Source organism: Phacochoerus africanus, chromosome 8 (genome assembly GCF_016906955.1).
Source record: "Phacochoerus africanus isolate WHEZ1 chromosome 8, ROS_Pafr_v1, whole genome shotgun sequence".
NCBI classification, from domain to species: Eukaryota; Metazoa; Chordata; class Mammalia; order Artiodactyla; family Suidae; genus Phacochoerus; species Phacochoerus africanus.
In genome coordinates this window covers 19,799,981-19,825,335 of record NC_062551.1, presented here as the reverse complement: position 1 = coordinate 19,825,335, position 25,355 = coordinate 19,799,981, and the positions used below count along the sequence as shown (strand labels likewise).

General features: G+C 45.6%; 1 protein-coding gene across 2 annotated transcripts in view; it reads right to left on the bottom strand.

Moving 5' to 3' along the window:
• Positions 1-17,215, bottom strand: part of CCDC113 (coiled-coil domain containing 113) — a 36,873-nt gene extending 19,658 nt beyond the window's left edge. Inside the window, exons 1-7 of one of the 2 annotated variants that reach the window (XM_047792224.1) lie at positions 17,014-17,215; positions 13,898-14,024; positions 12,502-12,663; positions 8,506-8,661; positions 7,653-7,733; positions 4,133-4,288; positions 2,082-2,189 (exon numbers count right to left, since the gene is read on the bottom strand). In XM_047792224.1, coding sequence (XP_047648180.1) covers positions 2,082-2,189; positions 4,133-4,288; positions 7,653-7,733; positions 8,506-8,661; positions 12,502-12,663; positions 13,898-14,024; positions 17,014-17,114 — 891 coding nt within the window. In that variant the 5' untranslated portion in view covers positions 17,115-17,215. The remainder of the gene's footprint in view (positions 1-2,081; positions 2,190-4,132; positions 4,289-7,652; positions 7,734-8,505; positions 8,662-12,501; positions 12,664-13,897; positions 14,025-17,013) is intronic. The other variant, XM_047792225.1, reaches the window with a different exon arrangement.
• Between the last annotated feature and the right edge of the window lie 8,140 nt (positions 17,216-25,355).

The following is a 25,355-nucleotide window of genomic DNA, read 5'->3' as shown; positions in this document are numbered from 1 at the left end:
TTAAAGTAGCACATTGTACGATCCCTTTTATATGAAAGGTTCGGAAAAGGCAAATTGGCAGAGACAGAGAGCAGATTAGCAGTCATCTATGGCTGGAGGGTGGGAGTGAAGGGAGGTGCAATGGAGGATTCCTAATGGGTATGGGCTTCTCTTTCCTTTTTTTAAACTGAAGTGTAGTTGATTTACAACATGTTGGTTTCAGGTGTATAGCACAGAGATTCAGTTATACATACATTTATACACACATATATGCATAGATATATACACATACACTCATATATGCACATATATATACAACATACACATACACATATATTCTTTTTCAGAGTCTTTTCCCTTATAGCTTATTACAAAATATTGAGTAGAGTTCCCTGTGCTATACAGCAGGTCCTTGTTGGGTATCTATTTTATATAGAGTCGTGTGTGTATGTTAATCCCAAACTCCTAATTTATCCCCACCCACCCCCCGAGGGTTTTCTTTCTGAGGTGATGAAAATGTTCTAAAATTATTATGTTGATGGTTACACGACCCTGTGAGTATACTATAAACCATTAAAATGCATACTTTAAGTTGGTAAAATATATAAATTATATCCCAGTATGAGCTGCTTTAAAAAAAATTTAAGAAAAGGAAAACATACTAAGTAATGACTGCCAGGCTTTTAAAAACTGATTTCATGTTTTACTTGTAACCTAATAAATATCAACCCAAACAAGTAAGTACCACAGGAATTCTGCATGGAGGGATCACCACAGCCTGGCTTCACCTTCGTTCCTGGCCACTCTGTACTGAGTGAACCATACTGCTTTCCTGCAAAGGGTAATGGTTCTCCTTTAGGGATGTGATACAGATGCCATGGCAAACTGAGTCAGATGTAGTAATCCTGTGGCTTTGTGGCCATTGTAGGCAGGTTTGGGGTCACACACACTACTGGGGACACTTCAGGCTCATTCAAGACAATGACACTAGACTGAACTAAGAGGCTTTTTTTTTTTTTTTTTTGCTTTTTTAGGGCTACATGTGCAGCATATGGAAGTTCCCAGGCTAGGGGTCAAATTGGAGCTGCAGATGTTGGCCTACGCCACAGCCACAGCAACATGGGATCTGAGCCATGTCTGTGATCTATACCACAGCTCACAGCTCACGGCAATGCCGGATCCTTCACCCACTGAGCGAGGCCAGGGATCAAACCCTCATCTTCATGGATCCTAGTCGGGATTGTTAACTGCTGCTGAGCCACAAAGAGAACTCCCTAACTGAACTAACGGCTTTAAGGCTGACAAGGCATTGTCCTGCGTGATCACAGGGCTGTGACATCTCTTTCGCAGATGTGGAAACTGAGTTCTGTCTAGTTCAAAGGCTTGTTTGAGGCTAGAGACCAGCACCACCAAACCCGCCACCAGGCCTTCTACACAAGGCCATCGCTCATCTTCCCCACCTTCCCCCAAAAGCCCCTTTGAGTCGTATCCTAGGTGAGCATAACTTACAGAAATTTAACTCTGTGCTCAGTAAAGTAATGAGAACACCACATCCCAGTGCAGATGCAGGGCGCTCTGACGATGCCACAGGTTTTCACACAGTGACCACGACCCTGGAGTGGGTGCGGGACAGAGGCCACAGGTCTGACACCTGAGCATCTGCTGTACCGAGAGAGCTACATGTTTAAAGAGCCTTCTCTCCTTTACACCGAGCGCTAACTTTCTGGGGGGCTGTGGCCTTTTCCTCAGACCAGTTACATTAGGACATGCATGACACATTTTTGGCAAGGGTGTATACACAACACTTTGAATTTGGTAATTTATGGGCCACTTAAGGAATTTTCAAGGGTTCTTTGGACTTCACACCATCTCTAGATGATGTCATGGTTTCTGACTTTGGATTCTAATCCAGCAAGAAAATGCAGCACCACGGTCTCTGGGTGCCACCTTCTCCTTTGACAGCCTAGAGCTATTCTGAGTTTTATGCTCTAGGCTTTTTTAGACAAAAACCAAGGTGGCCTAGATCTTAGTGAACACTGACTTAAGCCCTTGTAGACAAAAGGAGAAAAATACCAGAAGCAGCATGTTTTACCGTCTCCTACCTCCTCTGCTTGTAGGGTTTCTTTTTCAATTTTTTCCAGTAACTCTTTTCTCAGCAAGAACTCCTTGTCCAGATTGACAGACATTTCCATTGCTCGTTGCAGCCTGCTCTGAAATATAACAACACGGCAAGTTTTGAGTAAAGAGGATTGTTTGAAACTATAAGAAAGATAGACAGCTCTTTAGGAAGCAGGAGAATAGCAGGGCCGCCCCAGGCACTTGGGCCTGCCCCTCTCACAGCTGATCAGAATCCCGGTGCCTAAGTGGCAGGGGAGGAGAGGCCCTCGGAAATCCTGTCCTCACCTGCAAAGCAGCCAGACACACAGGGACCCAAAGCCCACCCCACCACTTAACTAAGAGAAATTAGCTCTGGGCAAGTCCCAGAACTGCTCTACAGTTCTTGGGCTGGTTGCTTGTAGCGTTGTGGAAGGGCTTAAGGGAGTCAATCCTAGTAAAGCCTGACACATGGGGAACACACGGCAGACAGCCGCCACTATTCCTCCCTCAAATGAAGAAGGAGAAGCATTCCCCACGAAGTGGGCGCGGCTGCGATCCACTGTACAGGTGAGGGAGCTGGTTCTTGGGGAGGAGAGCAGTTAGCCCAGGGTCACAGAGCCAAGGGGGAGCCAGGATTTGATCACAGGCAGTGTGATTTCATGGCCCACGGACCCCGCGGATTCTGACCAGAATGGCTCCCACTCTGCCCGCTGTTGCCTGTGCTACTGCAGCCTGGGTATCACAATCAATCAGCACTGTGCATTTAGACATCCTAAACCAGATCAAGCCCTGGACCTGGTTGTTGCATGTTATAGACCAGTAGCTCTGCTCCAAAGCCCTGGCTTTTCTCCACAAAACCAGACTGCTCCTGTGCTACACAGTAGTAGGTCAGGGGAAGGGGGCTGGGTGAGGTGGGACATGCCCTGGACTAGCATCTATTCCATCACAAACTTGCTTGAATCTGGCAATTACTCTGCCTCTTTGGGCCTCGTGTTTGTCATTTGTAAAAGGAAAACGCTGGGCAAACATAAGCCTAGTCTAAACACATTTGAATTCACATTTTTAAATGACATCAGGTGGGCCACGCGAAGCTTGCCTGGAGCTACCTAAGCCCATGGCTGCTGTTGCCACCTAGGCTCTAGGCCAGAGCTCAGCAAGCTTGCTCTGTAAAAAGCCAGATAGTAAACATTTCAGGCTTTGCAGGCCAAGAGGCAAAATTGTGGATATTGTGTGATTACTTATATTAACAAGAGAAAAAACAAATTTCCATAAATGTTTTATTAATAAAATACTTAAGTATAATATTTTGGAATACAGGTCTACTAATGAGAAGAATGGAATTTCTGGGGGAGAAATCAATTTTGCTTACTTGGGTTTCAAAGGTAGTGTGCTCCATCAAAGCAGTGGCACATCGTCCTATGTGAAAAGCATCCTGAGCTCACAGGCAAGCAGGCAGGATACACAGGCCCTTAGCTAGCTGACCACTGATTGCTGCATCAAACAGTTGCCAGTAGGGTGGCCAGACAGTCTGGTCTGCCAGGGACAGGCCATGTTCACGCGCACAGTTTGTGCTTAACTGTCAACAGTGTGTCTTTCTCTGCAAAGAGGGTTCTGTATGGATGAGGATGTAGTTTTCTGATGTATAGCTAGTAACATTTCCTTTGTAGGGTTTTAAGCAGGGAAGTGCTTATTAACACTAAATTTAAAAGGGCCCTAAATGTAGCTAGTTCTCAAGACTCACTGTGCATAAAAATCACCTGGGGAGTTTAAAAAAAAAAAAAAAGATGCATGGCCCTCACCTCCTAATTCAATTAGACTAGAGTGTCTGCCTATCTTTAAAAAAAGAAAAGGCTCCTTGGATGGTTCTAATGTGCAGCCAGGGTTGTGGGGACATTCAGAATATTTGGCTCCGGTTCTGTTGGGAGAAATGAGAGACTGACAGGAGAGTGAAGAACACTGGGCTCTCAGAGAAGCCACAGTGGTGCCCTGGAACCTCGCTGTGCCAGAAAGGCAGGCACAGAAGCCTCAGGGATCTGGGCACCAGCGCGGGCCTTACTTTGTACGCATTAAGGATCTGCAGGGTGTTCCCCGATGCCAGCTTCAGCTGGATCAGTTCTTGATTCTTTGCTTCGATCGTCTCTAAAAACTGAGCGTTCTCGATCTTAAGCTGCTGAAAGTCAACCTCGTGGAGGGCCTCTCCTACCTCTTCCTTCTGCAGCTCAGAAAGGAGAAACAACGTGCGGTTGTCACTTCTGAATATACGGCTCACACCTTGCAATTCTGGGTGAGCTTTTGGAAGTCAGTCGTCATTCAGTCATTCAACAAACTCAGACTGGGGATCTGCTTGATACTAGGCATGGTGCTAGGCACTAGGGATAGAGATTTGAGTAAATATGATAGTCCCATACTCAATGGCAGCTCAGAGGTCACAGCATGGTGTAGTGGGACACACAGGGGCAGAAGGCAAGCCCCTGAGCCAGGCCAGGGGAGCATGGAAGGCTGGGTCAGGGGAGGCTTCCCCCAGGAAGTGGTGCCCAAACAGGGCTCGGGGGAAGAAGGCCACTTAAAAGTTGTTTTTAGGGGAGTTCCCGTCGTGATGCAGTGGTTAACGAATGCGACTAGGAACCATGAGGTTTCGGGTTCGATCCCTGGCCTTGCTCAGTGGGTTAAGGATCCGGCGTTGCTGTGGGCTGTGGTGTAGGCTGCAGATGTGGCTCGGATCCAGTGTTGCTGTGGCTCTGGCATAGGCCGGCGGCTACAGCTCCAATTAGACCCCTAGCCTGGGAACCTCCACATGCCGTGGGAGCGGCCCAAGAAATGGCAAAAAGACCAAAAAAAAAAAAAAGTTGTTTTTAGGGAGTTCCCATCATGGATCAGTGGAAAAAAACTGAACTAGTATCCATGAGGATGCAGGTTTGATCCCTGGACTCGACCAGTGGGTTAAGGATCCTTAAGCTGTGGTGTAGGTTGCAGATTTGGCTCAGATCTGGCGTTGCTGTGGCTGTGGCATAAGCCAGCAGCTATAGCTCTGAGTGGACCCCTAGCCTGGGAACTTCCATATGCTTCGGGTGTGGCCCTAAAAAGACAAAAAATAAAAAAACTTTAAAAATAGAAGTTTTTTTTAACCTGGAAAACCCAGGACAAGTGCCATAAATGCCCTTGCTTTGATCACGTGACCTTTCTGCCCTGGGAGTATATGAGTGAACTGAGTTCCCTCCTGGCCCCTGCCCACCTTACCTGTCCCACTAGGTTGATGCCATTTTAATTTGCGGCACATGAGAGCCAAAGTCAGGACTGCTGCCACTCCCGCCTGCTACTCATGCTGTGCTACCTCCTAGAAGGCATCTTCTTCCTTTTCCCCCAAATGACACAATTTCCTTAAGCCCCAACTTGACCCATCCTCCAGCTCAAACGTTCCCAACCCATTTTCCACACCAGAGGGTAACCCTCCCTCCACTCCGCCTCTGGAGGCTGTGGCTCCTGGTCCCTGCTGCTGCTGCCTCTGTATAGCAGCTACACACCCATGCCTTTTCTCCCCATCACCACTTCCCGCTGCATCAATGTCATCTCTGTAGCAATGGCTTTTAGGTTAAAGGTCACCCATCTGCCTCCCCTCTCATGATTCAGGACGCCTGAGCTTGCAGGAACCCCAGGGAAATAGGATCACAGTATCAGGAGGCAGCGCCAGTGGGGCCTCGTTTGTTCTTACACTGAACTCAGTCTCCTCCACTGACACCTCCGCCCCCGCCCAGCTCCAGCCCGGCGGCCACTCCCAAGCACTATGTTTTCTTCCCCACAGCAGCCCCCTCTCCTTGGCTCCATCAGTCCCAGGTCCTCTGACGGGCTTTCCTTTCTCTCCGCTTCCCTTCCTACATGGACTCTAGTTTACAGATTCTTTCAAGTGTGGAGCTCTCTCTGAGACACAGTGCTCTGGGGGCACCTGAGAACAGAGTGAAGTGAGACCACCCCTTTCCTGGGGGCGCTGTGCCCTGAACCCTAGGCCGTAGCATTGCCTCCAGTTGAGCTGACTTTATCAGGTGCTCTACGACTAAGCCGCCCAGTACCTGTGCGGCTATTTGAGGGATCAGAGTGGAGGATCTTATGTGTGTCCTTAGTCACTTCCTATGATGAAGTTGTCCAGCCTGTTGAGTCTCTGGGATCCCAAGTCAGTCAAAGCAACAGTCTCCAGACATGTTAATTCTCCCACCTGACTCTGTGTCATAGTCAGTGGCCACCTCTGATGCACATGCCATCAGGGCCCATGTTTGAATTAATAATAAAAATATCTAGCTAGGAGAAGATGGGGCCATGTAACCACATTCCAGAGGCCCTGTGCCATGTCTGCCTTACTGCTTTTAATCAGGAGCCTCTAGCCTCAGCTCACCAAAGACTCACCAAAGCTTACTATTAAATGCGCCACCCAGGCCACATTCCCAGAAAGGGTCAACAAGTATGTCATGAGAGTTTTTTAAATTCAAGCCAACTCCATCTACAGATTTGCCAGCAGAGAAACTGTATTAGGTTCCCACTGCTGCTGTAACAAACTTAGGGGCGTAAAACAACATAAATGTATAGTCTTACAGCTCGTGAGGTCAGAAACCTGAAATGGTTCTTTAGACTAAACTCAAGGTGTTGAAAGGGCTGCATCTTTTTTTTTTTTTGTCTTGTTGTTGTTGTTGTTGTTGCTATTTCTTGGGCCGCTCCCGAGGCATATGGAGGTTCCCAGGCTAGGGGTTGAATCAGAGCTGTAGCCACCGGCCTAAGCCAGAGCCACAGCAACACAGGATCCGAGCCGCGTCTGCAACCTACACCACAGCTCACGGCAACGCCGGATCGTTAACCCACTGAGCAAGGGCAGGGACCGAACCCGCAACCTCATGGTTCCTAGTCGGATTCGTTAACCACTGCGCCATGACGGGAACTCTGGGCTGCATCTTTCCAGAGGCTCTAGAGGAGACTTTTCTTCCAGCTTCTGCAGGTGGCCTGCATCCTTTGTTCATGATCCCTTCCTCTGTCTTAAAAAAGCATCACTCCATCCCAGCTTCCATAATCATATCTTCTCTGACTCCTACTCTCCTGCCTCCTTCTAAGGACCCTTGTGATTACACTGGATCCACTCAGATAATCCAAGAAAATCTCCCCATCTCAAGATCCTTGACTCAATTCCATGAGCAAAATCCATATATATATATTTTTTTTTTTTTGTCTTTTTTTAGGGCTGCACCCTCGGCATATGGAAGTTCCCGGACTAGGGGTCTAATCAGAGCTCCAGCTGCAGGCCTATGCCACAGCAATGCCAGCTCCAAGCCGTGTCTGTGACCTACACCACAGTTCACAGCAAGGTGAGGATCCTTAAGCCATTGAGCAAGGCCAGGGATCGAACCTGTGTCCTCATGGATGCTAGTCAGATTCATTTCCTCTGAGCCACGAAGGGAACTCTCTGCATCCGCAAAATCTTTATGCCATCTTTATCTTTATGTTATGTAAGGTAACATATTCACAGATTCCAGGAATTAGTACATGGATATCTTTGGGAGCACATTGTTTTACCTTCAAAAAAGGGAAAAGTCCCATACCTGCCTCAATTGTAAAAGCATCTTTTTCCTCTGGGCTTTGAGAGAAACATTTTTCAAACGTAGCTTATCCTTCATATTATCCTAAAAAATAAAAGCAAATTTTAATCCACTGCTCCTCTCCTTCTCTGTTGGTTTGAGAATGTGGTAGGTCTGGGGCTGCAAAAGGAACCCTTGAACCCTAGCATTCAGTCATGTCTTTTTATCTTTTTAGGTCTTTTATGTCTACTCAAGTTGGTGTTGCTATGGTATTTTACTTATGATCAAGAAGCAGAGGAAACTGTGTCTGCTCCATACAAAATTTTCTATTGTCTTTAAATTCAAGACAATTTGGGTATATGCTTGGGTACAGGGCCCTTTCCTGACAAAATGATCTTATGATTCTTTAGTCTGTTATTCTTTTGGTAATTTATACAATTTTTTTTTTATTACTTACAACACATTAAAGTTAGCAACCCTACCTATCTCCAGGATCCAAAGCTAGATATGCTACAAAATCTTTGGAAGTGAAAGAGCATTTTATGTCTCATTCTTATGATAACTGAACTAAAAGAAAGTAAGATTTACATGTCCCATGCCACAGAGTCACCAACTAGATAGGCTCACACCTTTCTCAAGATAACATCAAATCTTGAAACAAACATCAAAATGAAAAAGAAGCTGATCTGACAATACCATGCATATTCATCCTGCCTGATTGATTTTAGCCTTGATAAACTTGCATTTTAAGATTCATATTTTGAGGAATGTAAAGAATCTGCATACATGGGCAATGCATGTGGTGGACCAAGTGGAGTGGGCTGCCCATTCTATGAATCTATTCCCCATGCTAAGCTCTAACCACCTGCCAACTCACCCTCCGGCGGTTCATGTCTTCGATGTACTTCATCACTTTCTGAGTGGCCAAAATACTCCCTTTCTTCTTGGATATGGTCTTTAGAATATCCTTTTTAAACTCATGCACTTCTCTCTGAACTTCAATCCATCGAATTTCAGCTTCCTCAATGATGGCCTGGGGGAGTCAGCACCAAAAGAGAAGAGTTTCCAAAAATTCTCAAGGACACATCCGTCCAAGGAAACCTTAGTTCTCAGCCCTATTCTGTCCCAATACATAAGCTTTTTTCTTAGAAAGATATCCCTAAGATACAAATTGGACAATATGGAGTTCCTGTCCTGACTCAGCGGAAATAAATCTGACTAGTATCCATGAGGATGCAGGCTCGATCCCTGGCTTCACTCAGTGGGTTAAGGATCCTGTGTTGCCGTGAGCTGTGGTGTAGGTTGCAGATGCAGCTTGGCTCTGGAGTTGCTATGGCTGTGGTGTAAGCCAGCAGCTGCAGCTCTGATTTGACCCCTAGCCCAGGAACTTCCATATGCCAGAGGTTCAGCAGTAAAAACCAAAAAAAAAGCAAGTATCAAGAAATTACAGTATCAGTATAGAGGAGAAGAACAAACAAAAACAGGGCCTTGAGTATCTCTAGAAACATGTATTTCCGTATCTGAAACATTATCCATTAAAAATTATAACATTAATATCATATCATGCCATATACAAAAAATATCTGGAAGGCTATATGCCAGGACATTAACCACAGTTGTATCTGGAAAGATGGATTAGTAGGGAGGCAAAGAAGCACTCTTACTATACATTTCTGTATCTTGAAAAGAGATATTAGGAGTTCCCGTCGTGGCTCAGTGGTTAACGAATCTGACTAGGAACCATGAGGTTGTGGGTTTGATCACTGGCCTTGCTCAGTGGGTTTAGGCTCTGGCGTTGCCATGAGCTGTGGTGTAGGTCGCAGGTGCGGCTGGGATCTGCCGTTGCTGTGGCTCTGGAGTAGGACGGCAGCTACAGCTCTGATTAGACCCCTAGCCTGGGAACCTCCATATGCCATGGGAGCGGCCCTAGAAAAAGCAAAAAAAAAAAGAAAAAGAAAAAAGATGTTATAAATGAATCTATGTATTAATATGGGAAGACATTCTTACGTAAAAAATATTTTACAAAATAATATGTTTTTGTAAAGAAATTCATATATACATAGAAAATAATCTAAGCTTGAGGAGATAAGTTCAAGAGTCAACAGAAACTACCTCTAGGTAGTAAGATTGTGAATAATTTCAAATGTTCTTGTTTTAGCTTACCTGTATGTTCAAATTTTGCTACAACAGAGATTGTTTTTAAACAAGAAAGTACAAACGCACATTATTTTAAAAAGTAAAATGAATAGCTACAGAGCAGATCACCTTTGTTGAGGCTCTTTCACTGGGCACCAAAGAGCCAAAGCATCTTCCTTCACCACTAGTGTCTGGCCCACCGTCTTCCCTCCCCATGATCTTCACATACCAGAATATCCATGCACATTAAATGCTATTTTCTATGCATCACGTTCCTTCTCAGTTTTTCTCACTGGGGTTCTGCTTTCTAAGACATCAAAAACAAACTCCTCTGCCTGGCTTTCAAGGTCTCACAGACCTACTCACCCTGATTTCCTAACATAGCTCCCAAAGCACCCTCTTCTCTAATCACACCATCCTCTTCAAGGTCATGAACTTGCCATGTTCATTCCCACCTCCACTTCAGTGCTCATGTCATTCACCTTACCTAGGGTGCCCTTGCTTTCCTACTCCTTAAACAAATGCCATCTTTCTTCAAGGCCATGCCACGTCCTATGTCCAGCCCCAACTCCTCAACAAAGTCTACTGTGACCACTCCTAGCCCACCACCATAACGTGTAATCACAAAATCGAGCATGTCAGGACAGTGCTACCACATCCCAAGCTCCTTTAACATGTTAGAATTCAACAATGCCTGTTTGGAAAGAGAAAGAGGGGGAGAGACTGAGGGGCAGGAGGGAAGGAGAAAGGGAAAGAGGGATAGGTTTATGCAGTACCAATGTTCCATCAGTGGAGACCTGAGTCCACTGATCTTTCCCTTTCGAGGAGATGAGTGTGATTCTCTGTGTGCCTTCATTTAGAAATGGAAAAATTTAGAAACAGAACAGAAATATCTATTTTTCATACAACATGGCTATCAAATGCAAGCCAACAATGTCATCCCATGGGCAGTCAAATTAAGAGTGACATTTCTTCTCTGGAGGAAAACTGACCACATTGGGGTCCAATGAGACATGAACCATGGTCATGCATGTTGCATATAGAGGCTGTCAAGGGATTTTTCATCCAACTAACTGACTTAACCTGAAGCCCCTTGTATTATTAAGGAATTATTATAAAATTTTAAGGGCATTTATGGTACTGTTTTTTAAAGAATTCATGTCTTAGAAATATTTACAGATAAATGATATGTTTAAGATTCATTTCAAAAATAGCCCAGGGACTTATTATGAGGGGGAAGTTGGTAGGGATATGGAGGAAATAAGAGTGGCCATATGTTACATCATTAAAAAGTCTATAAATAACCTAGAAAGGGTGTGGAGAAAAGCGAACCCTCCTACACGGTTGATGGGAATGTAAATTGGTACAGCCACTGTGAAAAACAGCAACAGCGTGGCACCTCAAAAAGCCAAAAATAGAGTTGCTATATGATCTTGCAATCCCACTCCTGGACATGTATCTGGAAAAAACTCTAATTCAAAAAGATACATGCACTTCAATGCTCACTGCAGCACTATTTACAACAGCCAAGACATGGGAGCAACCTAAATGTCCATTGACAGTGAGTGGATAAAGAGGTGGTACCCATGTACACTGGACTAATACTTAGCCATTAAAAAGAATGAAATAATGCCATGTGCAACAGCACAGAGGGCTCTAGAGATTTCGTTGTTGTTGCTGCTGTTGTTCAAGCTCATGGCCTGCAGAAGTTCCCCTAGGCCAGGGACCGAACCCAAGCCATAGCAGTGACAATAATAAGTCCTTAACCACTAGGCCACCAGGGAACTCTGGGACCTAGAGGTTATTATACCAAGTGAAGTAATTCAAAGAGAAAGATAAATACCATATGATATCACTTATATGGGGAATCTAAAATATGACACAAACGAACTTATCTATAAAAGAGAAACAGACTCATCGACGCGGAGAACAGGCTTGTGGTTACCAAGCAGGAAAGGGAGTGGAAGAGAGATGGAGTGGGAGTTCAGGATTAGCAGATGAAAACTATTATATACAGAATGGATAAACACCTACTGTATAGCACAGGAAAATATATTCAAAATCCCGTGATAAACCATAATGGAAAGAAAACACACACACATACATATATATACAACCGAATGATTTTTCTGTACAGCAGAAATTAACAACATTGTGAACCAACTATACATCAATAAAATAAATTTTAAAAAGAGAGTGGCCATGTGTTATTATGTGTGGGTGTTGAATACCTAAGGGTTCACTATGCTGGCTTCTCGACATTTGTGTATTTTGAAATTTTTCACTTTAAAAAGTTTAAAATTTGAGGAGCTCCCCTCATGGCTCAGCAGAAACGAACCTGACTAGTATCCATGAGGATGCGGGTGTGACCCCCCTGGCCCCACTCAGTGGTTAAGGATCTGGGTTGCCAAGAGCTGTGGGTAGGTCACAGATGGGGCTCGGAGCTGGCGTTGCTGTGGCTCTGGTGTGGGCTGGAAGGTAGAGGTAGCTTCAATTCAAACCCTAGCCTGGAAACTTCCATATGCTATGCCTCCTGCCTAAAATAAATAGATAAATAATTTTTAAGTTTAAAATTTGATATCTCCTCAAGCAGGTGGTAAGTTCCTCAAAGGCATGCCCTTGATTTTTTTTAACCTAATTGTGTGTCTCTCAAATTAGCAATGATTATATAAACTATAATCTATATACTAGGTACCTCTTGCTGAGGCAGGGAGGATGGCCTACAGAAAGGAAGTACCTCGTGCTGCTGCAGGTCCCGTTCGGCGTTTGCCCTCATGTGCCTTATTTCATCCTTTGTGTCTTCCAGCTCCCTCTGCACAAGCTCGCATTTTTGGTCTACACTGAGGCCTGTCACACGGTCCACACCTATGCGGGATTTGGATCTCCACTTGCCTCGTAACTGTAACACAAGAAAAGCAAAACCATTGGTCTACTAGGAACTGGTTATACAGCAGCCCAAGAGGGCATCAAAAGGACCACTCAGACCTGCTAGGGATCACTGCGAACGACAGCCAGAGGGGATCAACTCCATGTGAAAGGAGACTGGATACTGAGCCTGAGGTGATGTTCTTTTCACAAGTCCACCTGAGGTGCTGTGCCAAGTACATCAAAGGCCTACGCTTGACAATGAACTGAAAATAAAGAAGGGAAAGTGTCTCGAGGGTGGGAAAATTGTGAACCTACCACAGACTAGCATTCAAGTCAGAGTCACAGAAAACCTGGAGCTCAGGGCTTCCTGAGAGGAACACAGGAGAAAAACTGCATCTGGGGCCATGATGTGCAGTAAAAAAAACAAATAGACCCAAAATTTGGATTTCCTAGGCAAGGAAGCCAAAGGTCGAAAACCAGTGGCCAAGGAATGTGTGGACCTGAAGATGGGATTGTTTGGCCCTCAAAAGATAGACCTATATACAGTTTTAAATCAAAAAAAAATTTGGAGTTCCCGTCGTGGCTCAGTGGTTAACAAATCTGACTAGGAACCATGGGGTTGTGGGTTCCATCCCTGACCTTGCTCAGTGGATTAAGGATCGGCATTGCAGTGAGCTGTGGTGTAGGTGGAGGACGAGGCTCAGATCCTGAGTTGCTATGGCGCTGGTGTAGGCTGGCAGCTACAGCTCCGATTAGGCCCCTAGCCTGGGAACCTCCATATACCACGGGTGTGGCCCTAGAAAAGACCAAAAAAAAAAAAAAAAATTAATTACCCACATTTGAAAAATCAGAAGATTTCACCAAAATAATCCAATTATTGCCAGATTCTCTTGAAAAATCAGCTGCTCTGGCAATACCAGGCTGTCTGGCTGGCCCTTTGAGATGGGAGAAGCACTCCAGTGCCCACACCAGGCCCATCTTCACTCCTTTAAGTGGCAGGCCAGGCCCCATATACATTTGGGTCCCCCAATTTAAGGGAATTATTTCAAACAAAGATGGTCTGGAAGTGTCAGTCCACCAGATGGAACCTGATTCTGTTCATACTCAACTGAAGGAGAAACCTTGGCGGGGAAGGAAGAATCCAAAGTAGAACGGGGAGAAAGTCACATGCCACTTGGCCAAGGAGGGCACACCAAAGGCGGATAACAAACACCACCTGTATCAAATCGGATGAGGAAAAGAATTCTTAGGTCTTGCTGCTATACCTGTGCAATTTCTGCTCCTGATATCTTAATTTCTGATAATCGTAGAGATCGTTGGTCCCTGGGTTCCAGTTTATTGTAATATTTTTCAAACATCTCTGTCTCAGTTTTGAGCGCAGAGTTTCCATAGCTGCAAGACAGAGGGTGCCGGGGTAAGTTCCACCAATATAGGACTTTAACCCCCAAATAGCTAGTATTTAACACTTCAGCTTTGTAGGACCCTCTGCAAGATACTTAGCCTCTTAGTGCCTCACTTTCCTGATCTTTAAAATGGGAATAATACCAGTACCTATCTTTTAGGGTTGCAACAAGGAATACAAAGACTTTGGGGGAGTTCCCACTGTGGTGCAGCAGTAACAAACCTGACTAGTATCCATGAGGACTCGGGTTCTATCCCTTGCCTAGTTCAGTGGGTTAGGGATCTGGCGTTGCCATGAGCAGTGGTGTATGTTACAGATGTGGCTAGGATCCCAAGATGCTGTGGCTGTGGCATCGGCCAGCAGCTGTAGCTCCAAATCAACCCCTAGCATGGAAACTTCCATATGTCAATGGTGTGCCCCCTCCCAAAAAAAAGGCTTTGGGACAGTGCCTGGCACACAGTACATGCTATTTAAGTATTTGATATATTTTAAATATATATCAAGGGGTTTCCACTGTGGTGCAATGAGTTAAGAATCTGACTACAGCAGCTAGGGTCATTGCAAAGATGCGGGTTCAATCCTCTGCCCAGAGCAGTGGGTTAAAGGACATGGTGCTGAGGCAGCTGTGGTGTAGGTCACAGCTGCAGCGTGGATTCAATCCCTGGCCCAGGAACTTCCATATGTCACAGTGCAGCCATAGAAAGAAAGGAAGAAAGAAAAGAAAAATAGGGGAGTTCCCGTCGTGGCTCAGTGGTTAACGAATCTGACTAGGAACCATGAGGTTGCGGGTTTGGTCCCTGCCCTTGCTCAGTGGATTAACGATCCGGCGTTGCCGTGAGCTGTGGTGTAGGTTGCAGACGCAGCTCGGATCCCGCGTTGCTGTGGCTCTGGCGTAGGCTGGTGGCTACAGCTCCGATTCGACCCCTGGCCTGGGAACCTCCATATGCCGCGGGAGCTGTCCAAGAAATAGCAACAACAACAACAACAAAAAAGACAAAAAGACAAAAGACAAAAAAAAAAGAAAAATATATCTAATGAGCCACAAAATTCAGAGCACTGGGATTATAGGCATACCTTGGGGATACTTCAGGTTCAGTATCAGACCACCTCAACAAAGAAAATATCACAATAAAGTGAGTCACATAAATTTTTTTAGTTTTCCAATGCATATAAAGTTATGTTTATATTATACTGTAGTCTACTAAGTATGCAATAGCATTATGTCTAAAAAATGTACATTATCTTTTTTTTTTTTTTTTTGGCCATGCCCAGGGCATGTGGAAGTTCCCCAGCGAGGGATGGAACCCGGGCCACAGTACAGACCCGAGCCACTGCAGTGAAAACACTGGATCCTTACCCTGCTGTGCCACAAAGGAACTACAAAAAAGTGCATATCTTAATTTAAAATGCTAAAAATGCTAAACATCATCTGAGCCTTCAGTGAGTAATAATCTTTTTGCAATAGTAACATTAAAAAAAGACTGATGACAAATCACATAATATAATAATAATGAAAAAGTTTGAAATATGGTAAGAATTACTAAAATGTGACAGAGACACAAAGTGAATAAATGCTGTTAGAAAAACTGGCACCAACAGGCTTGTTCAATTCAGGGATGCACAAAACCTCATGGTGTAAAAAATGCAGTGTATTCAAAGCACAATAAAGCAAAGAGCAGTAAAACAAAGTCATGCCTATACACTGAAAACTGCTATGTTTCAAGTATCTTCTAATCCATGTGTGAAATTCCTTCTGAATTACTCTATTTTTGAAGGTACATATAACCACAATCTTCAGATGTTTCCTTTGGTTTAAATTCCTCAGCTCTTTTATTTCCAGAACCCAGTGGATCCACTAGAAGTTTATTATAAATGGTGGGAAAGCTTTGTATAGATGGTTTTTAAACAACTAGAGATGACAAACCTAGTTTATTCTGTATGTGCCAAGATTATGACCCTTTTAACGTATATAACATTCACACATATGAGTGTGTATAATACATACATATGTTTGTAAATGTATATATAAGGGAGAGAACAGCTTTGATATTTTCATACATCATTGAGCTAATTCCTATTTGGCTGAATTTTAAGCTTAGTGGGAAACGCTCAGTGGAAATATCAAGGCAATTTTCTTTTTCATGTAGTGTTCCCACCTGAGTCTTAATCCTAGCACTAGCACTGACTAGCTGTGTGACCTTAGGAAAGTGACAACTTCTGTGTCTGTTTCCTCACCCACTTCTTAGGGTTACTGTGCCATTATACAAGGCCATATATATGCAAAATACTTGGCACATAATAAGCACTCAAAAGATTATAGCTATTTTAGTAATAGTACCTCAGTTCTGACCTAAGCTATTTATAAACATATAGAAATAACATCTATTCTGCTGCCAGGTCAGGATATTCTTCCAAGAAGTTGTACAATTAACCTCAACTGCATCATGGAATCTTGATATCCAATATATTTGTTATAGTAGATACAAAACACACTGCTAAAGTTACAGAATATTAGGCTATTCCGTCTTTGCTGTCGACCTCCATGCTTATACTCCGGTTCAGGTGTAAGTTGCCTCATACTAAAAACATCTCAATAGCCTCTTTTCTATCTTCTGCCACATTAATTTAATCATAGAATCTTAGCACTGGAAAGGGGTTTAGAGGTCACCCGGTCCAACCTGCCACCGCACAGTAGAGAAGCGGCTAAGCACGGTGTGGCACCAGGCTGAAGCTCTGGCTTCACCAATTAGGTTCTGGGCTTCGCACCAGTTTCTGTTCTGGCTCCATCAGTGGCTTCTTAGCTCCGTGGCGGTGGAGATATAGGAATAAAGAGCAAAGGTAAACGCCTTCCCCACTTTTTGGGGTGGGGGTCTCAGTTTCCTCAGAGTTCACTTCGTACTTCGATTATCTCGGTGCTGGACCGAGTTTCGACCTCACACACTGAGGAGGGACCGCCCCCAGAGGCCGGCCGGCTGGTACCTGAGCTCTTCCACCAACCCGCATAGCTGGATAATAGGTAGCTCGTTCTCGTCCTGGGCCTGCGCCTCGGAGGCAGAGGTCTCAGAGTCCTCGTCCGTCATCACTGCAGAAGCTACCCTTGCCAAAGCCAAGGGTGACCAAGGGCGCCGGGTGCGAGAACCCACGCGTCACTCGGGCTGCGACCAAGCAGTAGGTTGCCAGGGCGACCCGGACGCATGCGTGAGGAGGCGGGGCTTCCTGAGGCCTCGCCCATCGACCCCAGCCCAACTCCTCGCTTCCGGGAACGTGATAGCTGACCTTGGGTGGACACCTACGCGCCTTCACGGTTCACTTTTACTGTCATGCTTTTTAAAATGAGCTACGGTTTGCTCAGCGCTTACTGTGCTCTTGGCATCGTGTTAAGCAGAGTTTATGAAAATCCTTGCAACACTTGTTATAGTATCTATTCTTTTCTTTATGTATTCTCCAAATAAGGAAACAGAATCAGAAAGTTCGATTTGTGGGGGTGTCTTCTTTCTCTTACCTCTCTGTGAGGCCTCTACTCTGCTTACCACCCCGGGCTTCATACATACTAACTGCAGTTTCTCTGGAATGCCAATAGTCTGTATTCCCGGAAGGGAAAAAACTTAGCTGATTATTTAATGGGTATAAATTCAAGAGACATTTGTAAATTGACATTATGTACTATGTTTTGAGAATCCTGGAAGAAGGTATGGAAGCAGACCATTCTGGCTTTCAAGGAGCTTCTAGTTAAATGAAGAAATAGCCCCCAAACCAGCTGTTGCAATCTGGAGTGATTATGGTAATATCTTTCCATAATGATCAATTCATTTAATCCTCAAAACAATCTTATGAAATTGGTATTATTATCTTCCTCTTACAGATCAGGAAATTGAGGAATAGAGTTAGATGAGTGGCCCACAGCCACCCAGGAATGGAGTTACCCTCCAGCTAAACCTAAATCCCTTCTGTTGACTTCTAAACTGATGTACATCATGGCAAGGATCTGCAAGGCAGCAAGGTTTCTGTCTGTCTGCTCCCACCAGGACGGAGGAGGACAGAGAGAACGATGGGCAGACTTCTTTGAGGGAGGGTAGGCCTGGATGTGGTTAGAAAGCAGGCTGTGATAAACTGCTTAGAATGAGGGTCAGCCACTCCCTGACTCTCCCTGCCTCCCAAGAGACACATGTTAGCATCAACACATAGTCACAGAACTCCAAAGGACTTTGGTTTTGAGGTTTAGGATGCACAAGTTTAGAGCCAGAGCTACTAGAGATGAAAGCAGGGAGGCTGAGCCCTACTACCCTTCTCTTCTCTCTGCTGCTAGGGCTCTTGGGATGGGCTCTGGAACCAATGGTTAATATACTCACATAACACGTAATGCAAATGGGAACCAGCCTCAAGAGGGCCCAAAGCAAGAAAGAGCTCTGAAGTAGGTCTGGCTATGGTGCAAACAGCCCCCATCACTTGGGCAATGTGATACAGCAGACCCTAGGGTACTGGAGGTATGAGTGGTGGGAAAAGATGCAGCATGAAGCTTAAAGCAAGATCTACTGAGAGAATCATAATGCAGGACCTGGGATTTTGGAACAAGACCATGCAATCGATGGCAGGGATTTTCACACCTTCTGAGAAATTGCACCTAGTCTGTTACTAGACCTTGGTAGAGACAATACTTGACCATGCATCCAGTCCTGCCCATCATGAGCTGAGTCCTGTTCGAACTACCACATCATGAAGTTGGGCATGCCTAGTCTCAATCCGTTGTAAAATGGGAATGGTTTATCCAGGATGGAGTCCCAGCAGGCCCAGAGAGCATAAGTAAGTGACATGAGCAGGTAACCCAGACCAACATGTCATAAACCTCCCCCCCCCCCCCCCCCCCCCGTTTCACACTTGTGACCATATTAAGGAAGGAGACAGAGTCATGACCAGTTGAAAAAGGAAGGTAAAACTTGAGTTTGGTTTAGGGAGTGGTCTGGCTTGCAATTTGGGTACACGCCAAAAATGGACAGTGGCTGCACTGCAACCAGATACATGGGACACCTTGAAAGACACTGGAGAGAGAAAACCTTCTCAATGGGCAGAGCTGTGAGTGGTGCCCTTGCTCATTTATTTTGTGTGGAAGGAAAAGGGATCTCAGATGAAAAGTCACCTCAGGGGATTCAGCTAATAGGCAACTTTGACGCAAGGACTCTCCACATCAGCCTGGCTGAATGTTAGAATGGGGCTATAGCCTGAGAAATTTCCTCCCCAATCCTCCCTCCCTTTTTTTTCCAAGCATGAGACGTGCATCATTGTTTGAAGTCTCTCTCTGTCTACTCCTGCTTCTTTTCCTTTGTCCATCACAGGCATTTCCCCAGTAAATAAATCTCTTCATGTCTAATTGTCTTGGCTTAGAGAACCAGAATGAACACAAAAAATAAATTTTTTTTTTTTTAGAGCAAGGGCAATCTTTATTTTTATTTTTTGTCTTTTTGCCATTTCTTGGGCCGCTCCCGCGGCATATGGAGGTTCCCAGGCTAGGGGTCGAATCGGAGCTGGAGCCACCGGCCTACGCCAGAGCCACAGCAACACAGGATCCGAGCCACGTCTGCAACCTACACCACAGCTTACAGCAACGCCGGATCGTTAACCCACTGAGCAAGGGCAGGGATCGAACCCACAACCTCATGGTTCCTAGTCGGATTCATTAACCACTGTGCCACGACAGGAACTCCAAAAAATAAATTTTAATCTTAAAGATATTATTCAGATTTAGTAATACATTACATGTATGAACTAAAATGTGCATTTGCCAACCAAAAATATTACACTTTGCTGTTCACACTGTTTCACTGCTTTACAATTTTTAAAATTGCGGTAAAAAAATACACACAATTTAACATAACATAAAATTTTACCATTTAATCCATTTCTAAGTGTTCAGTAGTGTTACGTATAGGCACATTGTTATGAAACAGACCTCCAGAACTTCTTTTTTTTTTTTGTCTTTTTGCCTTTTCTAGGGCCGCTTCCAGCGGCATATGGAGGTTCCCAGGCTAGGGGTCTAGTCGGAGCTGTAGCCTCCAGCCTATGCCAGAGACACAGCAACGCAGGATCCGAGCCGCGTCTGCAACCTACACCACAGCTCACGGCAACGCCGGATTGTTAACCCACTGAGCAAGGCCAGGGATCGAACCCGCAACCTCATGGTTCCTAGTCGCATTCGTTAACCACTGAGCCACCATGGGAACTCCAACTATCCTCCCCATCCTTGGTATTTGCTATGCTTTATTTTTTTCCCACAACACCATAAATAAAATGCCGTGTGTTTTAATTGTTCACTTCTTTTCTCCCCAGCTCCATCCCCTGCCAACTGAAATATAAGCTCCATGAGGGAGCTTCATGTTTTACAGAGCTTTATCCTGAGTAACCTAAAACAACATCTGACATACAGTAAGTGCCCAGGGAGGTTTGCTGAATCAGTGAAAAATGTCAAGGGAAGACTACGATGGGTTTAAGAGCGCAGGTTCTGGGATCAAACAGACTCCCACTGGAATCTGGACACAGTCATTCTCTTGGTGTATGAGTGATTCTGGGCATATCTCTCATCATCTCTGTCCTAAAGTTTCTTCCTTCATAAAAAGGTGAATAAGTGGGATCAATACCCATCTCGTGGGTGACTGGGAAGATTCACCAAAGCAAAGAGGAAGTGCAGAAGGGACGTGACAGGAGATGTTCTTAGTCTAGTTCTACACTCCATTCCCACCATCTTCCCTCCACTCCCACCTGCGAGGGAACAGTAACTCTTGAGGATCAGCAGGGAGGCCATTGAGCCGGCACCTGCTGAGTAGTCCCAGACTCTAGAGAGGAAAGTTAAAGTCAGCTGGGCAAGCCTCCTTCTTCTGGGCTTAAATTAGACATAGGATCCTCCTCTGAGGTGGGCTGGGAAGGGAGGGAAGATGGGGCCTGTTCACAGAGACAAGCTTCCATGCATTGCCCCTTTCACATCCCTCCCTGAAATCCAGAATCCAGCCTTGCATGGTAGAAAGTGGCACTTCCTCTCCCTGGGGTGGGTGGGTGGGTGTAGGTAGTCTCAGAAAATATTTGCTTCTCCTCAAGAGCACAGCCAGCCTCGGTCATCGGACTGCCAGATGCGCTGGCTCCCTGTGCACCACCACCTTCCAACATCCATGCCCTTCAAAAAAGCCAATTAAATCACATAAACTCTGCTTTCATCACACCCCTGGTGAGTACTGGTTATCGGGACAGCTGGTTTTCAGAGACATAAATTACAAGTTTCAGTTATCTTTCAAGGATATCTCCTTCCTGCCCACTATTCAGTCCTGGCAATTTAGCACGAGAAGTTGACTGGTTTTAAAATAAGCACTGAGAATACAAAGGGAAGAGTTGATACGTTGAGGCTTCCTGCTCCTGGCAGGAGAGTTGGCATGAATAAAGCTCATCATGGCATCATCTCCTCACCCGTGCTGCCTGCTGACTCTCCCACTGCCCCTTCATAACACCACCTCTCCATCTCTGCTCTAGAGATGCTTCCATTCCCGCAACCCTAACCTTCCCTCCTAGATGCCCTGGAAGAATGTTTCCTGTGGACTCCATTTCCCAGGCTCCCTTGCTTGCTGACTTCCGGCTGCTTTCAGCCAATAAGAGGGGTACTCACAGGAGGCAGGGGGCGGGAAGAGAGAGCTTCCAGGGTATTTCTTCCCTGCTCCCTCCCTGCTCTGGGACCCCAGTTCTGGTCAGGCTGAATTCCTTGAAGATGGTACCTCCTGACATCCCCTCATTCACAGGGCCAGCCCTCAATGGACATGGGTTTCACCATCTCTCCCCTTCATTTGACATCTAGAATGCTGCTGGTCCCTGGATGCCTCACCGTCTTTGTTGGATCCCTTAGCTTTCTGCCCATGTGGTAGTAAATAGTCCTTTTACTAAGGGCTCTTCTGCTGAAATGAGTGGAATTCTGTTTCCTGCAGGACTCTGACTAACAAGCGGCTCTGGATTCCACCTGTCTGAGGAGTTCATCTCAGCTCCAAAAACTGTCAGAGACATTTGCTGTGAAGATATCCCTGGGAGAGACAACTCTTGAATAGAAAGTCATTCACAAGTGTAGACCATCCATTCCTTTTCTAGGAGTCAGGCTTTTTAGACAGGAAGTACAAGGCATCTAAAAGTAGTCGGGAAGGGGCTGCCTGAAAGGTGGGGGAGTCAGGTGCAGAGTGTTTCAGTGGCCCAGGGTTCCAGTCCTGACTTGGCTTCTGGCTGCTTAACTTGGATAATTCACTTGATGTTTTCTGCTTTTTAGGGCTGTACCTGCGGCATATGGAGGTTCCCAAGCTAGGGGTTGCGTCGGAGCTACAGCTGCTGGCCTACGCCAGAGCCACAGCAACACGGGATCTGAGCCACATCTGCAACCTACACCACTGTTCATGGCAACGCCGGATCCTTAACACTGAGTGAGGCCAGGGATCGAACCCGCAACCTCATGGACACTAGTCAGATTTGTATCCACTGTGCCACAACCGGAACGCCGTTGCTCAATGTTTTTGTCGCTCAGTATCCACTGCTGTGAAATGAGGATGACACATTTTAAGTGATGACTCTATGCCTCTTACAAACTTCCTCTTGGGCTCAAATGGGACAGAGTAAGAGAAAGTAGGAGTTTGGAAAGTATGATGCGAAGATGGGAATTCCAGCACCTCTTTCATCTTTAAGGAGCCACTGCCCTGGTTTGTCATCAGTCCGTAGCAGATTTTTATGAGAAAAACTGACTGAGCTCGAAAGTTTCAAAAATGATAATAGTGATAATTGCCATTGTTATTTCTTAATATATTTATTACCAATTAGGTAGCATTATTGTTGCTTAATGAAAACACGGCAGTTACTGCTTCAGTTACTATTTGTTGAATGCTTGCTATGGGCTAGATGCTGTGCTAACTAAGCATGTTCTACGCCTTCCCTTGTTGCATCCGCATGATGGCTCTTTGAGATACACGTACCTTTTTCACCCCCATTTTACTCATGCAGAGACTGAGGTTCAGAGATGTTTAGTGGCTTTCCCAAGGTCACATAGCTATTCTGGGTGGGGCTGAAATTTAAACCCAGCTTCACCCCACTCTGCTCTGTCCTCTCATCATATTTGCCCCATTAGAGCAGTGTGCTCAGCCAAGGGGGTGGAGGAGACTATTTGCTTCCCCCCACCCCCTGCCGGGACATTCTGTAATGTCTGGAGACATTTTTATTTGTTAATACCAAGAAAGAGGGGTAATACCATTTCTGGAGTGGAAGCCAGGGATTCTGCTTGCATTAGTTTCCAGGGCTGTCATAACAAATCACTGCAAAAGGATGGCTTAAGACATCTCACAATTGTGAGACTTGTTGTCTCAAGTCTAAACGTCCAAAAGCAAGGTGTGGGCAAGGCCACACTCCCTCTGAGGGCTCTAGGGAAGAATCCTTCCTAGCTTCTCTTGGCTCCCAGCAATCCTTGGCATTCCTTGGCCTGTAGCTCTATCACTCTAATCTCCTCCTCCATCTCTATGGCTTTCTTCCTTGCGTCTTAGGTGGCCTCTCCTCTTTGCATAAGGGCCCTAGTCACTAGACTTAGGGTCAGCTCTAAATCCGAGATGATTTCATCTCAAGATCCTTAACTAATCACCTCTACAAAGATCCTCATTTCAAACGAGGTCACATTCTGAGATTCTACATGGACATGGATTTTCAGGGATGCTGTCCAACCCACCACACTCATAAATACGCTGCAACACACAGGACCATCTCCCACAGCAAATAATTATATCAAAATATTGCTGCTGCTGAAGTTGGGAAACCCTGCTTTAGAAAGAGTGATTTCTTCTCTGGAAAACAAGACCAGGTGTCTCTGAAAGTCTCAGAGCAGCTTGAGGTCCAGAGGCCACCCTCTCCCTCCACTTTTCTGGGACCACTTTTCTGACAGCCTCCAGTATCTCCATGTGGATGCTGCCCCCTGCCTGGCATCTTTGTAGAGCTATGCAATTTGACTTAAGAATCTTCTGCTCGGATCCACCCAAAGTATTAAGCTTCAACCATAAATAAGTGTCTGGCCTCTTCCCTCCAAAATCAAAGGAGCTCAGGCTCACAGGCAAATGACTATTTGCATGTTATGGCAAAGGGACTAGCCCTTCAAAGTGAACCATCATCTGATGGCTGCCAAGGCGTTTTCTTCTAGTCTTTCAACAAATATTTATTGAACACCTACTATGTGCTTGGCCCTGGGGATACAGCAGTAAGCAGCAAGGCTGGTGTGTCTGCTCACATGGAGTTTCCAGTCCATGTAAACAATTACAGTCCAGTCGGGGCGTGCTACAACAGGGAGGGACAAGGCACGCACGTCTCAAGGGGTCATGGAAGGCCTCCCGGAACGAGTGAGCCTAACCTGAGATGGGAAGACTGAGTAGGATTCAAATCCAGGTGAGTCTGACTCTTTAGTCCAAACTCAAGCACAGCCTTAGCCCCCAAGAGAAGACCAAGGGAAGAGTAGTAGTAGAGAAGAGAAATCCTGTGCAAAGGCCCAGAGGAGAGCGGGCACGTTTGGGGAATTGAGAAAAGGTTGTCTAGGCGTCACCCCTTTAAGAAGACAGTAGGGAGGGTCATTACTTACTCCCACCTTCTGGTTTATCTCCAGAAAATCAGCATCAGAGGCATGTAGCTTAGGGCTCAGGGCCATGGTCAACACCACTTGTGTCTCCTGCTTCCTCTAGATCATAGAGGAGCAAAGTGGTTCAGATCCTGGGTTCGGAGATGAACACAGCCTGAGTTCAAATCCCATCCCAGCTACTTACTTGTTTCGTGGCTTGGAGCAAGTCACCTCACTGAGCCTCATCCCTTAGCACCATAGTGCTGCCCCAGCAGTGTGTGTGTGTGTGTGTGTGTGTGTGTGTGTGTGTGTATGTGTGTGGGCATGCAAGCACGTCTAAGGGGGTCATGAGACCCTCCTGTAAGAGCTCAGCACAGGGCTTGGCACCCAAAAAGAGCCCAGGCCTTCGGGTCTGTTTTTTTCTCATCTTTGGCCATGAGCCCAGGTCCAGCCTCCTCCTGCATCCAGTTTCCAGGGAAGCTCTCTGGGCTGAGATGAAGGATGCAGGAAGTGGGGAAAGAAAATGGGCCCTCTGCTAGGGCATTCTTTTTTTTTTTTTTTTTTTTTGCTTTTTAGGGCCACACCCACGGTATATGGAGGTTCCCAGGCTAGGGGTCGAATCTGAGCTGCAGCTGCTGGCCTGCACCAAAGCCATAGCAACGCAGGGTCTGAGCCGCATCTGTGACCTACACCACAGCTCATGGCAACGCCAGATCCTTAACCCACTGAG